The 13,245-nt window shown below is 52.7% G+C and overlaps 1 protein-coding gene across 3 annotated transcripts in view; it reads right to left on the bottom strand.

The window, feature by feature from the left end:
* The window catches only part of PTTG1I (PTTG1 interacting protein), a 29,254-nt gene that overhangs the window by 2,840 nt on the left and 13,169 nt on the right, over positions 1-13,245 (bottom strand). For 2 of the 3 annotated variants that reach the window (XM_011725831.3, XM_011725830.3), the window contains exons 3-5: positions 9,884-9,992; positions 4,147-4,318; positions 3,167-3,213 (exon numbers count right to left, since the gene is read on the bottom strand). The exons of the other annotated variant lie outside the window; for it this stretch is intronic. In XM_011725831.3, coding sequence (XP_011724133.1) covers positions 3,167-3,213; positions 4,147-4,318; positions 9,884-9,992 — 328 coding nt within the window. The remainder of the gene's footprint in view (positions 1-3,166; positions 3,214-4,146; positions 4,319-9,883; positions 9,993-13,245) is intronic. 3 annotated transcript variants of the gene reach the window in all.

Below are 13,245 nucleotides of genomic sequence, written 5' to 3' on the forward strand. Positions count from 1 at the left end.
AAGGACCAGGAGTTTTCCCTTCACACTGCAGACACACATGCACATATACACACTCTCTCCCACTTCATTTTTTATTTGAGACGGAGTTTTGCTCTTGTTGCCCAGGATAGAGTGCAATGGTGCAGTCTTGGCTCACTGCAACCTCTGCCTCCTGGGTTCAAGGAACTCTCCTGCCTCAGCTTCCGGGTAGCTGGGACTACAGGCATCCACCACCACACTTAGCTAATTTTTGTATTTTTAGTAGAGACAGGGTTTCACCATGTTGGTCAGGCTGGTCTCGAACTCCCGACCTCAGGTGATCCACCCATCTCGGCCTCCCTGTAATCCCTCCCTGCAGCTGGGATTACAGGCATGAGCCACCGCCCCGGCCTCTCTCTCCCTTTAAAAATCTGTATTGCACACTAAAATTATCTGCAGTGATTACAACAAAGCTACTCACTGCAGGTATTGTGGGGGCTGCGTGGAAGAGGAGGCAGGGAAGCAGAGGGATGGTAAGGAAGGGCCTAGCCACATTTCTTTCTTGCCTGTCAAGGAGGGCCACAGGCATCAGGCTTTGGGAGATGAGGCTCAAAGTTGGTTTCGGGAAAGAGTCATCAGATACCAGCTGCAAGCAGACCGGTTAAGGTCTTATTGAAAAACCTGCTCCTGAGTCTACTTCCAGTTCAGAGGGAAAACCCAAAGCCAAAAGAAGGGTTTTGCGTGCGTGCTGGTATTTTATATAACTGCACCAGGTTGACTCACACACTTTCTCCCACTCTCCCATCAGGAATTCCTCAGAATTATTCTACCTAGCCGAGGCTTTCTAAAGCACAGGCCATTCAATGGGCTTTATTACAAACTGGCACAAAAAGCTAATTGCATCAATGCAATTAATGGGCCAAATTAACCACCAAAATGGCAGGTGCAAGTCAATCAGGGCCCTGACACAGAAGACACCGCTCTACCAAGAACCTGGCCGGCTGCCCACAGCCTCACACCCGCTGGGAGCTGGGGCACAGTAAAGGTCGAGCAACTTTAAACACAGCTTGCACTTGGCGATAGCAGGTGCTGGGCTGTGTGTGTGTGTGTGTGTGTGTGTGTCCACCTCATCTTTTATTTACATTAACGTTAGTCACTAGGTGCCAAAAAGCTCATTTGACTCTTCCATTTCAAGGAAAGCATGCTGCCTTCAGCCAAGGCCTGCACAGACGCTGCTGGGCCCACGCTCCACGAACACAGGCATGCGCTCGCTGAGGAGGGCGACCCTGGTGCTGCTCCTTGTGACAGCTGCACGCAGGTACCCGGTCACCACCCACTCCAGACACACACCAGGAAACACAGGCGACGGAGGGGGCGGGGCAAGGACAAGGCAGCAGCGAACCCAGAAAGTCAGTGCCCAAGCACGAAGCACTCAGGAGACTGATGGGCGGGAACACGTAGGAAAAAGCCTCCATCAGCCGCTGGTCATCTCGAGGCCAGCAGCCACGGCAGCCTCACACCCCAAAGTCGACACTTTGAGACTGGCAGGACTCACCTGGCCTCAGGTCACAGCACAGTCACATGGAGGGGACTTTCCAAGGAGGCCAGAACTGACAGGGAGGGGACATCCCGGCCAGTGGGCAGAGCTACCCAGCATTTACAGCCCAGGGCACCAGCAGCATGGGGCCTCTGCAGCCCCCATGAGAGGGAACCAAGCCTCTGGGGGCTACAACGCCAACCACCCGCACCTGACAGAGGCGCTGCTCACAGTGGCTGCTGGGCTTTGCAGTCCTGTCCCCTACCTGATGACGGAAACAACTGCAGTGATGTCACCATGCCCCCAGTGGGCGGGATCCTAAAATACCACAAATTTATGGTATTTCCTAATACAAACAGAAGACTCAAAACACCTGCATTAGTCAGAAAAGGCTCTGAAATTTTCCAATTAGGTTTAGCCTTTAATACACTGCTTCAAGGAAAGCACCGTGGGCACAGAACGACAGATTCCCGAGGCCCACGGCTGCCGTGAACCCAGGACCTCACACCTCGCACAGGCGAGGAGTCAGTTCCCACCATGTCCATGACGTCACACAACCACAAACCCAGCACGGGAGACGCTAGACTCTTTTCGGACTTTAAAATCAGTACATAATTGGCTGGGCGCAGTGGCTCACGCCTGTAATCCCAGCACTTTGGGAGGCCGAGGCGGGCAGATCATGAGGTCAGGAGATTGAGACCATCCTGGCTAACACGGTGAAACCACATCTCTACTAAAAACACAAAAAATCAGTCGGGTGTCTGTAGTCCCAGCTACTTGGGTGGCTGAAGCAGGAGAATGGCGTGAACCCGGGAGGCATAGCTTGCAGTGAGCCGAGATCGCGCCACTGCACTCCAGCCTCGGCAACAGAGCAAGACTCCGACTCAAAAAAAAAAGAAAAAATCAGTACAGAATCAATGAAGCGCGGCTGGGTGATGGTGTTCAGTGTTCAGCAGTGAACGTCACGTGATTTGGGGGAGCACAGATCATGTAATGCGTATTTCCGATTCACTCCAACTAAATAAAAGGTTTACACTTGGCAAATACATTCCTTCTGGCTCCTTCAAAGCTCCCCTCCAAAATCTCTCCAGACACAACCAAACAAGAACAGAACCCCCAGGCCGGGCGAGAGGGAGCAGGGCCGGTGCTGGGGAGTGCTTGGAAGGAGCGCCTGCCACACTCAGAAGATGGCAACGAGCAACGCGTCCGCGGATGAGGGGCTGCCCTGAAACAAAGACCAGAAAGCCGCAGCACCTCGGCTGCGCAGGTGCGCCCATGGGAAGCCAAACACGACAGCAGAACAGCCGCAGACTTCCAGCCCAGCAGTCTTGTGACTCGATAAGCAAACAGGTGTCTGAGAAACCAGACTTCATGAAGACGACTGGCTGAGATAAAAATATTCTTAGGAATGAGTTCACCACAGCACTGCTGGCGACAACCGCCAGCTGTTCCTCTCTGGAGAGACCTCCTTCTGTTCCAATGGGTGAACCCAGAGCCCAATCTCAGGCCCCACTGGCACTAATGAGGACCGAGACAGCGTGCCATCGCCTCCCAACCAGTCCAATGAGGACCCAGACAGCGTGCCATCGCCTCCCAACCAGTCCAATGAGGACCCAGACAGCGTGCCATCGCCTCCCAACCAGTCAAAAAGGAGGCGTGACCAGTCCTTACCATATTTTTTTCTGATTTCATCATGTCTTGTCTTCATCTCTGCTCTCCTAAAACACAGAGGAACATTATGAGCACCAAGCTACAAGGCACGGCAGAACTGCTAGACACGCCCTTCCGGGTCCTTCAGTGGAGGCTCCAGGTTTCTTCTGGTGGCTTCCCTCCAGTTCCCAGAGTGAAACCAGGATGGGGACAAGCTTGGTCATCAGGCCACATACCCACCAGGACAGGCAAGGTGACAACGAACCCAGTCTTCGAAGGTTGTTCCAATGTATTATTCTATTCTTTTCAATAAAAGCAATTCAAATGCCCAATATTGTGATTTTTAAAAAGCTTTTTTCATATGAAGAAAACACAGTAAAAATCATATCCCAGGTTCTGAATGGTTAGGAAAATGCAGTTGTCAGCTTTTACTTAGTAGCATGTGACTTCAAGGTGACTACATGGAAAATATGTCCCGCCTCCACCCTCACCCGCCACCAACCTGACAGTTGGCCCCTCAGATCCTCTCCCTTGCCACGTGTGGACGACACCACCTCCTCCCAGGGCTACCCGAGAGCCCCAGCACACACTCAGGAGAGTGCTGTGTCACCAGGGAAAGGGTGACAGGAGAGCCGACCTGGCCACAGTCAGACGCTGTCCCCTCTGAGCCTCAGCTTGCTCTTGGCAAATGCTGGGCCGGGACGAGCCGCCTTAGCAGCCGTCACACATTGGTGACACCGAGCGCAGACTCAGTCTTATCGCACTGATGGGAGGAGACCAGCGAGGAAGCCCGTAGAAACAAGGTTCGCAGCCACTACTAGATTCCCACCACGGTCTCTCCCTCTCTACCACGACCTAGAAGATCCCCTGGGCACTACACACATTCTTAATTTCTAAAAACTGAGGGAAACTCAGGACGTGTCCACGTGATTTCCATGGCCTGGCAGATCTGAATCCCCTCGAAGTGACCTTCTTCCCAGCAGGCATCACTGCGACCTCACCGTTCCTCCTGCCGTATCCGCCTCTCCTCCCGCTCGCGCATGGCCTTCTCCTCGCTCCTGTCTGGCTTCCGGCTCCTCTTCCTCCTGCAGCAGCAGCAGCAGCAGATGGCAATGCCCAGGAGGAGGGCTCCTCCGACCACCGACATGGTGATGATCAACGCTTCAAAGTTCACTGGAGATTTAAGCACCTGGAGTTAGGGCCGCCCCAGACACATAACCGACCCAGCACCGCAGCCTTCCCTTGTCCCTGGGGAACAACCTCGGAACACAGGAGCTAAGGAGGAAAGCCACCTCGGCCAGGAAGCTGGCTCCTGGGGTGTGGAGAGCCTGTGGCCCTGCCCCCACCCCCCAGGGTCCCGCCCTCTCCGAGTCTCCTTTCAGCCACATGTTCCTATCTGTGACTTACAATTTTTTTTTTTTTTTTTTTTTGAGACGGAGTCTTACTCTGTCGCCCGGGCTGGAGTACAGTGGCCGGATCTCAGCTCACTGCAAGCTCCGCCTCCCGGGTTCACGCCATTCTCCTGCCTCAGCCTCCCGAGTAGCTGGGACTATAGGCGCCCGCCACCTCGCCCGGCTAGTTTTTTGTATTTTTTTAGTAGAGACGGGGTTTCACTGTGTTAGCCAGGATGGTCTCGATCTCCTGGCCTCGTGATCCGCCCGTCTCGGCCTCCCAAAGTGCTGGGATTACAGGCTTGAGCCACCGCGCCCGGCCTGTGACTTACAATTTATTAACAATTTATAATATTAACCACAATGAACTGCAGTGACAGGGTAGTCTGTCTCAGTTGAGTTTGAAAAGGTATTTCAAGCCTGAGAAAAGTTAACTAAACCAAAATTCCAAGCTACGTATTCAGACTCTCCTAAGACATTCTAAACTCATAGAAATGGAGGTTAAGCCCGATGCAGCTTTGTTTTTTGTTTAAACCACAGTCAAGAATATTACAATGGTTTACAAGAGAAATATTGTAAATTTTTATTTACAATAAATTTATGTAAAGGGCACATGCTGGCAGCCAGTTTCGTAAGGAATGACCGTGGAGGAGCGGATGAGGCCACGGAACAAGACGGGATCATCTTCAAATCAAATATTTTGGGGACCCTGGGGTTGAAGAACGGCTGACTAATCAGTCCCAAACCCTATTATGATTTCCTTAACCAGCCTTCCGAGACACATGCACATTTAAAACAGATTTTACTATTCTTTTAAACTTATTTTAAAGATCTATATATTAAAATCAGCCAAGATTTTTCCATTCAGTTCAAACCAGAGTCAATTAAAAAATACTGTAACACTACTTTTGCAAACATGTTTTCAATCATGCAGTTCAAACAGCCTTCTTGGCTGGACACAGTGGCTCACACCTATAATCCCAGCACTTTGGGAGGCCAAAACGGGAGGACGGCTTGAGTCCAGGAGTTCAACACCCGCCTGGCCAACAAAGTGAGACCCACCCCTGCCCATCTCTACAAAAATTTTTTAAAAACTAGCTGGGTGTGGTGCATGCACCTCTGGTCCCAGCGACACAGGAGGCTGAGGTGGGAGGATCGCTTGAGCTCGGGAGGTTGAGGCTGCAGTGAGCCATGCCTGCACTATTGCACTCCAGCTGCCATGGCAAGACACCATCTCGAAAAAAACCAAAAACACCCACCCAGCCTCCTGAAGATGGCTTTATAAGCAAACTCCCCTGGGCAGTAGATTACCGCATGATTCACTGTTTTTAACTACAGTTAATAGCTGTGCCACCACCACAGGTGACAACCTCTGACCTCCAGGAGCTGGGAGTGAACACTTGCTGCACGCCTGGGCCCTGGCAAGGAGGCTGACAGCGAGGCCTCTGGGGCTCCCTCAGCCTCACCCCCCTGCTGCCCTGGACCCTGAGATCCACTTCTAGTGGGTTACTCGTTCAACAGAATTCATTTCTTAGTTTATTAAAATAGTTTGAAAATCAGGAATAGGAGGTTACATCTGATCAAATGCTTTTTGAACTTTTAATCCTGTGTTTTTCCTCCTCTGACCTGCTCTGGGAGTATAGAATTGCAAAAGTTCTAGTAATAGGGAGAACTACAGAGGAGATCTTCATTGGCAGAAGATGTCGTTTTTTGACTGGAGAACTCCAGAAAAATCAACTAAAAAACCCAATGAGATCAACAAGATGGCTGGCCCTAAAACACATCTACCCCTCAGATAGCTTTTCTGATTAGCAGCTAAAACTAGTTAAAAAACAAACAGAAATCCTGTCACAATGGGAAACACACTTTGGGCTCCTTTTTGCTGATTCTACGGGGTAAAACCCATGAACTTGAACTTGAACCAAAGGATGCAGGAGAGGCCTGGCAAAGAGAGGCATCCTGCCTTGGGACCAACGGCCAATGCTGTAGACATCTCATTTTCCTCCAAGTGAGCATGTTTTTCAGGTCATTACAACTAAAGCTCCAAAATAATTTTGCCTAGAACTGGATAAAAATGGTTCTAAGGTTATTTGTAAGAATAAACAAGGACCTGTGGTGCGACACCTAAAACTGGTTATCATGTGCGCCATGGCATCTGGTGAAACCAGGAGGGCCCTGAAGGCCCAGTCACAACTTCTCCTCCCCACTCTGCTCCCATGGACAAGGCTGGACAAGGTCTCAGCTCAGACAGCCTCTTCCTCCTTTTGGCAGGGCCAGGCACACTTCCTGTTTCTCCTGGAGGAGCGGGTGTCAGTTCCCTCTCAGCCTCAGAATTAACCAAACAAGGTCATCGCACCCCACCCTCCTGTCACAACACGGCTGCCTCCTCGAGCCCTGTTCCCCTGCCTGACCCTGCGTGGCGTGCAGTGCCCTCTCCCCGCTGTGGCTGTGACTAGTCACCTGCTGTCGCTCTTGTGTACAGGGCTGGACACTGTGTGTCCATCCACTTCTGCAGCCTAATGTGGGAATTTCATTTCACAAGAGAATTGTCAGAAACGCCCACCACTTGTAAAGGTGCTCAGCATGACTGGCCAGTCACTGCAGAAATGCAGATGAGAAGCACAAGACACCATGACATACCCACTAGATGGACTAAACTTAGGGTGACTGGTGACCCTAAACATTGGAAGGGATGTGGAGCAACCAAGTCCCACATTGCTTGGGGGAGGCCAAACTGGTACAGCCACTCCAAAAATGTTTGGCAGATGCACTAAGGCTAAACACAGATATGCGCTGTGACACAGCAACTCCACTCCTACGCGCCTCCAGAAGTGAGCACCTGTGCCGGCGCCAACACAAGACGGCTCACAGCAGCACCAGAGGGACCCAGACGTCCCCGGGCGGCAGCGCCAGAAGGACCCAGACGTCCCCGGGCGGCAGCGCCAGGGGGACCCAGACGTCCCCAGGCGGCAGCGTGGCTAAACAGCTATAGAACACTGCACGAGACAGACAACTGGTGCAGGCAACTGACATGAATCTTGGGCACACGCTGAATAAAACGTCCAATAAAGCACAGGATTTCCTCCACATAAAGGCTGGAACCAGCGACACTAATCTGTGGTGACGGGAAGTCCAGTCAGTGGCTCCCGTGGGGGTCCTGACAGGAACGGGGCCTTCTGAGAGTCCTGGAAGTCCTACCTACTTTGCTGTGAGTGGTGATCACCTGTATACGTATGCAAAAATGCACTGAATATATGTACGCACACGTGTGTGCACTGTGTAGGCTATAAACCACAGTCCATGCAGAGGGAGACTTCAGATGTGTGCACTTAATCACAAGCTATGTGCCACTAAAAACACCTCCAGAACAGGTGCTCCAAAGGGCAAGGCTCCCCAGGTCCAGGAGCTGTCTCTACAGAGTGGTCATTAAGGGAAGTTCCATGGAAGGGACGAGGCAAGGTGGAGGCAGGCATGACCAGGCCCTGGGCAGACATGACAGGAACACACAAGACATGATGAGCACATGAATGTTCACACACACACACGCATCACACACATCACACATGAATGTGCACACACACCACCACCTCCCCTGCCAGACATCCCACACTACAACCACCACCACCACGCAAACTTCTGAATTCTCTAGGGCCTCAACGCTGGCAACAAGTTGTTTCAGGTGGAGCCTGAGAGATTTTGAAATGGAAATCAGTTAGAAGAGCGATAAGACATAAGTTGCAGAGGGACCCAAGATGCAAATAAACAAAAGGAATCATCCAAACACCTTAAGAAAACACTGCTCCTTTACAAAGCTTGGGAACCCTACGTATTACCCCAAAACCGGAAGCCTACAAGATGAATGAATTCAACCACATAATAATGAGTTCCAGGTAACAACACACACCACAAACTGATTTAAAAGGCAAACTGGCCGGGCGCGGTGGGTCAAGCCTGTAATCCCAGCACTTTGGGAGGCCGAGGAGAGCAGATCACGAGGTCAGGAGATCGAGACCTTCCTGGCTAACACAGTGAAACCCCGTCTCTACTAAAAAATACAAGAAATTAGCCGGGCCTGGTGGCGGGTGCCTGTGGTCCCAGCTACTCGGGAGGCTGAGGCAGGAGAATGGCGGGAACCCGGGGGGCGGAGCTTACAGTGAGCTGAGATCGGGCCACTGCACTCCAGTCTGGGCGACACAGCCAGACTCTGTCTCAAAAAAAAAAAAAAAAAAAAGGCAAAAAGGCAAACTAGGAAACAATCTGAATCTTACAAGAGCTGATATCCCTAATTAAAAAATGCCCGCAAAATCAAATATACAAAGATACGCACACAAGAAAAGAGGGCTGTGTCCACACTAAGCAGGGATTCTCAATCTGGGAAAACTGGAGATTCTAGGGGAATTCATAGATGAGTTTCGGGGTGACACATGAACAAAACATACTGAGCAGAGAAGTCAGACACACTGCCTTCCAACTCGCCCTTCTCCCACACCTTCTGTAACGTGGTGAGATAGAGCTCAGTGCTGGGGTTGACCTGGAAGGAGGTCCTCCAGGTTCCCTAGGGAGCCCCAGGGCTGCTTTCCCCGTCACCAGATCACCCCTGGCTTCCCAGCCTCTCCCTGGGAGTCACAGAGCTATTGGCATCACATTTTCTAGCAACTTCTGCTAACTGGGCACATAATACCATTTTCTTTTTTTGAGACGGAGTCTTGCTCTGTCGCCAGGCTGGAATGCAGTGGCACAATCTCGGATCACTGCAACCTCCGCCTCCCGGGTTCAAGCAATTCTCCTGTCTCAGCCTCCCAAGTAGCTGGGATTACAAGTGCGCACCACCATGCCCAGCTAATTTTTGTTTTGTTTTTTTTTTTTTTTTTTTTTGAGACGGAGTCTCGCTCTGTCGCCCAGGCTGGAGTGCTGTGGCCGGATCTCAGCTCACTGCAAGCTCCGCCTCCCGGGTTCCCGCCATTCTCCTGCCTCAGCCTCCCGAGTAGCTGGGACTACAGGCGCCCGCCACCTCGCCCGGCTAGTTTTTTGTATTTTTTTTTTAGTAGAGATGGGGTTTCACCGTGTTAGCCAGGATGGTCTCGATCTCCTGACCTCGTGATCCACCCGTCTTGGTCTCCCAAAGTGCTGGGATTACAGGCTTGAGCCACCGCACCCGGCCTAATTTTTGTATTTTTAATAGAGACTGGGCTTCATCATGTTGGCCAGGATAGTCTCAATGTCCTGACCTCATGATCCACCCGCCTCCGTCTCCCGAAGTGCTAGGATTACAGATGTGGGCCACCGCACCCAGCCCATACTACTATTTTCAAAGAAGCATCGATTTTGCAAGAAGCAAATGACTTACCCCAACAAACTCCCCAGCGTGCAGAGCTCAATTTACAAAGGGAGGCAGGTGGCAAGATGTTTGTAACTGGGTAGTCCAGACAAGCCTTGTTAGTGTTGCACCAAAGACACTGAAAGAGACCAACATTAAATAAGCGTTAGAAACACAACAGAAAAAACAAAGGAAGAACTGTCCTGGCTCTGCCCACAGCCCAGCAGTGCATCTACTCTGTGGACGGCTGCTGTAAAGGCTCAGCCTTCCCCCTCCCACCGTGTCTCTGCCTTCACCCTCACCGCCCTTCAGTCCACACCCAGCACAGCAGCCAGCAGCCCCGTCAGCTCTCCACGGACTCATCAAGGCCCGCGTCACTCACACCTCTTCCACAACTCACCCTACTGAGGCGACGGGGCCTCTGTGCTGCCAACCCCACCTCCTGCTCGCAGCCTCCGCTCAGCCTGCCCGTTCTGCCTGGAGTACTCTCCCCACATCTGTGTAGCTGCCCACTGACCGGAGGAGCCCTGCCCTGACCAACCGGCTGGACACAACCACCTGCTTCCACCCCCTCCCCACCTCCTGTGAGGTGTGCTTCTGTAGACCTCTCCTCCCCGCACGCTGGGCACCCGTGCACATCACTGGCTGAAGCATCCCAAGAACGCAGGACATAGCCTGGCCCATCACAGGCACTCACTGAGTCTGTGATGAATGGACTTTGGTGAGCATGGTCACCATTTGTAGAAAGGACCATGCTTCCTACCTCTGACCTTCACAAACGCACTAAGTTGCACAACTTGAAAGACGATGCAACTAAGGCTCAGCCTGCCCTAAACCGAGAGCTGGAGAGAACCTCATGGATGCTCGTCTGAGCCCCTCGAACATCAGGTATGAGGCCGCAGTGGTGTGGAGACAACACCATCATACCCGTATGTGTGTGTAAGAGCACAGAGCTGGGCCCAGCACATGCCACGGTGGTACACAATGAGGCCCACAAGCACTCTGTGAGCCAGGCACCGAGCGTGACAGGAAACAGCCTAGCACGCAGGCAGGTGGCACAGGAAGGGGTAAAAGAACTGCCATTCAGGCCGGGCGCGGTGCTCACGCCTGTAAGCCCAGGACTTCGGGAGGCCGGGTGGTGGATCACCTGAGTGGGAAGTTCGAGATCAGCCTGACCAATATGGAGAAACCTCGTCCCCACTAAAAACACAAAATAAGCCACGTGTGGTGGCACATGCCCATAATCCCAGCTACTCCTGAGGCTGAGGCAGGTGAATCGCTTGAGCCCGGGAGGTGGAGGTTCCGGTGAGCCGAGATGGCATCGTTGCACTCCAGCCTGAGCAACAAGAGTGAAACTCGTCTCAAAAGGAAAAAAAAAAAGAACTGCCGTTCGGCAGCACCTAATGTGCCAGCCCAAGACCAGACCCAAGTCCAGACTGCCTGTTACTTCACATCTCCACATTAACAGTGTTGCTGACTTTTTAATAGGATATAGGATAGAAAGCCTTGACATTTTTGGCCCAGGTTAGGGTGAAAGTCGTTGTCACAAAAAAATATGACAACATCCCCTGGGCTTTCTTTCCCAGGGCTACTTATACAGTGACCACTTTAGTGTCTTGTTTAAGTTGTTTCCAGTGTAACATAACAAGTAACAGTTAAACCCTGTTTATTTTGGTCATTTGGGAGTATCTTAAATTTCAGGGGTTTTGCTTGCAATTAACGATTTTTGGCTAATCCTCCCTTTTCAAATGGCTCAAGTTGTAAATGTCTGATTTTCCATTTTTCCATGACAGTGGTACCATGAGCCAGAGGAGCTCATTGGGAGGACACGGCATTCTCTTCTCTGGTTGTTGTTGTGTTGCTTTTCTGATCGATTAAGCAATATGCACATAGCAAGCAGCTCAGGCAGTAGTGCAGAGACACACAGCCCACCACAGCCTCAGCAGCTCAGAGACACAGCTCATCACAGCCTCAGCAGCAGACACACAGCCCACCACAGCCTCAGCAGCAGACACACAGTCTACCACAGCCTCAGGAGAGACACACAGCTCATCACAGCCTCAGTAGCACAGACACACAGCCCACCACAGCCTCAGCAGCAGACACACAGCCCCCCACAGCCTCAGCAGCACAGACACACACAGCCCACCACAGCCTCAGCAGCACAGACACACACAGCCCACCACAGCCTCAGCAGCACAGACACACACAGCCCATCACAGCCACAGCAGCAGACACACAGCCCACCACAGCCTCAGCAGCACACACACAGCCCACCACAGCCTCAGCAGCAGACACACACAGCCCACCACAGCCACAGCAGCAGACACACAGCCCACCACAGCCTCAGCAGCAGACACACAGCCCACCACAGCCTCAGCAGCAGACACACAGCCCACCACAGCCTCAGCAGCAGACACACAGCCCACCACAGCCTCAGCAGCACAGACACACAGCCCACCACAGCCTCAGCAGCACAGACACACACAGCCCATCACAGCCTCAGCAGCACAGACACACACAGCCCACCACAGCCTCAGCAGCAGACACACACAGCCCACCACAGCCTCAGCAGAGACACACAGCCCACCACAGCCTCAGCAGAGACACACAGCCCACCACAGCCTCAGCAGAGACACACAGCCCACCACAGCCTCAGCAGAGACACACAGCCCACCACAGCCTCGGCAGCAGAGACACACACAGCCCACCACAGCCTCAGCAGCACAGACACACACAGCCCACCACAGCCTCAGCAGCAGACACACACAGCCCACCACAGCCTCAGCAGCAGACACACACAGCCCACCACAGCCTCAGCAGCACAGACACACACAGCCCATCACAGCCTCAGCAGCACAGACACACACAGCCCACCACAGCCTCAGCAGCAGACACACAGCCCAACACAGCCTCAGCAGCAGACACACACAGCCCAACACAGCCTCAGCAGCACAGACACACACAGCCCATCACAGCCTCAGCAGCAGAGACACACAGCCCAACACAGCCTCAGCAGCAGACACACACAGCCCACCACAGCCTCAGCAGCAGACACACAGCCCACCACAGCCTCAGCAGCAGACACACACAGCCCACCACAGCCTCAGCAGCAGACACACAGCCCACTACAGCCTCAGCAGCAGACACACAGCCCACCACAGCCTCAGCAGCAGACACACACAGCCCACCACAGCCTCAGCAGCACAGACACACATAGCCCACCACAGCCTCAGCAGCAGACACATAGCCCACTACAGCCTCAGCAGCAGACACACAGCCCACCACAGCCTCAGCAACAGACACACAGCCCATCACAGCCTCAGCAGAGACACACAGCCCACCACAGCCTCAGCAGCAGACACACAGCCCACCACAGCCTCAGCAGCAGA

This window comes from Macaca nemestrina, chromosome 4 (genome assembly GCF_043159975.1).
Source record: "Macaca nemestrina isolate mMacNem1 chromosome 4, mMacNem.hap1, whole genome shotgun sequence".
In the NCBI taxonomy this organism is placed as follows: domain Eukaryota; kingdom Metazoa; phylum Chordata; class Mammalia; order Primates; family Cercopithecidae; genus Macaca; species Macaca nemestrina.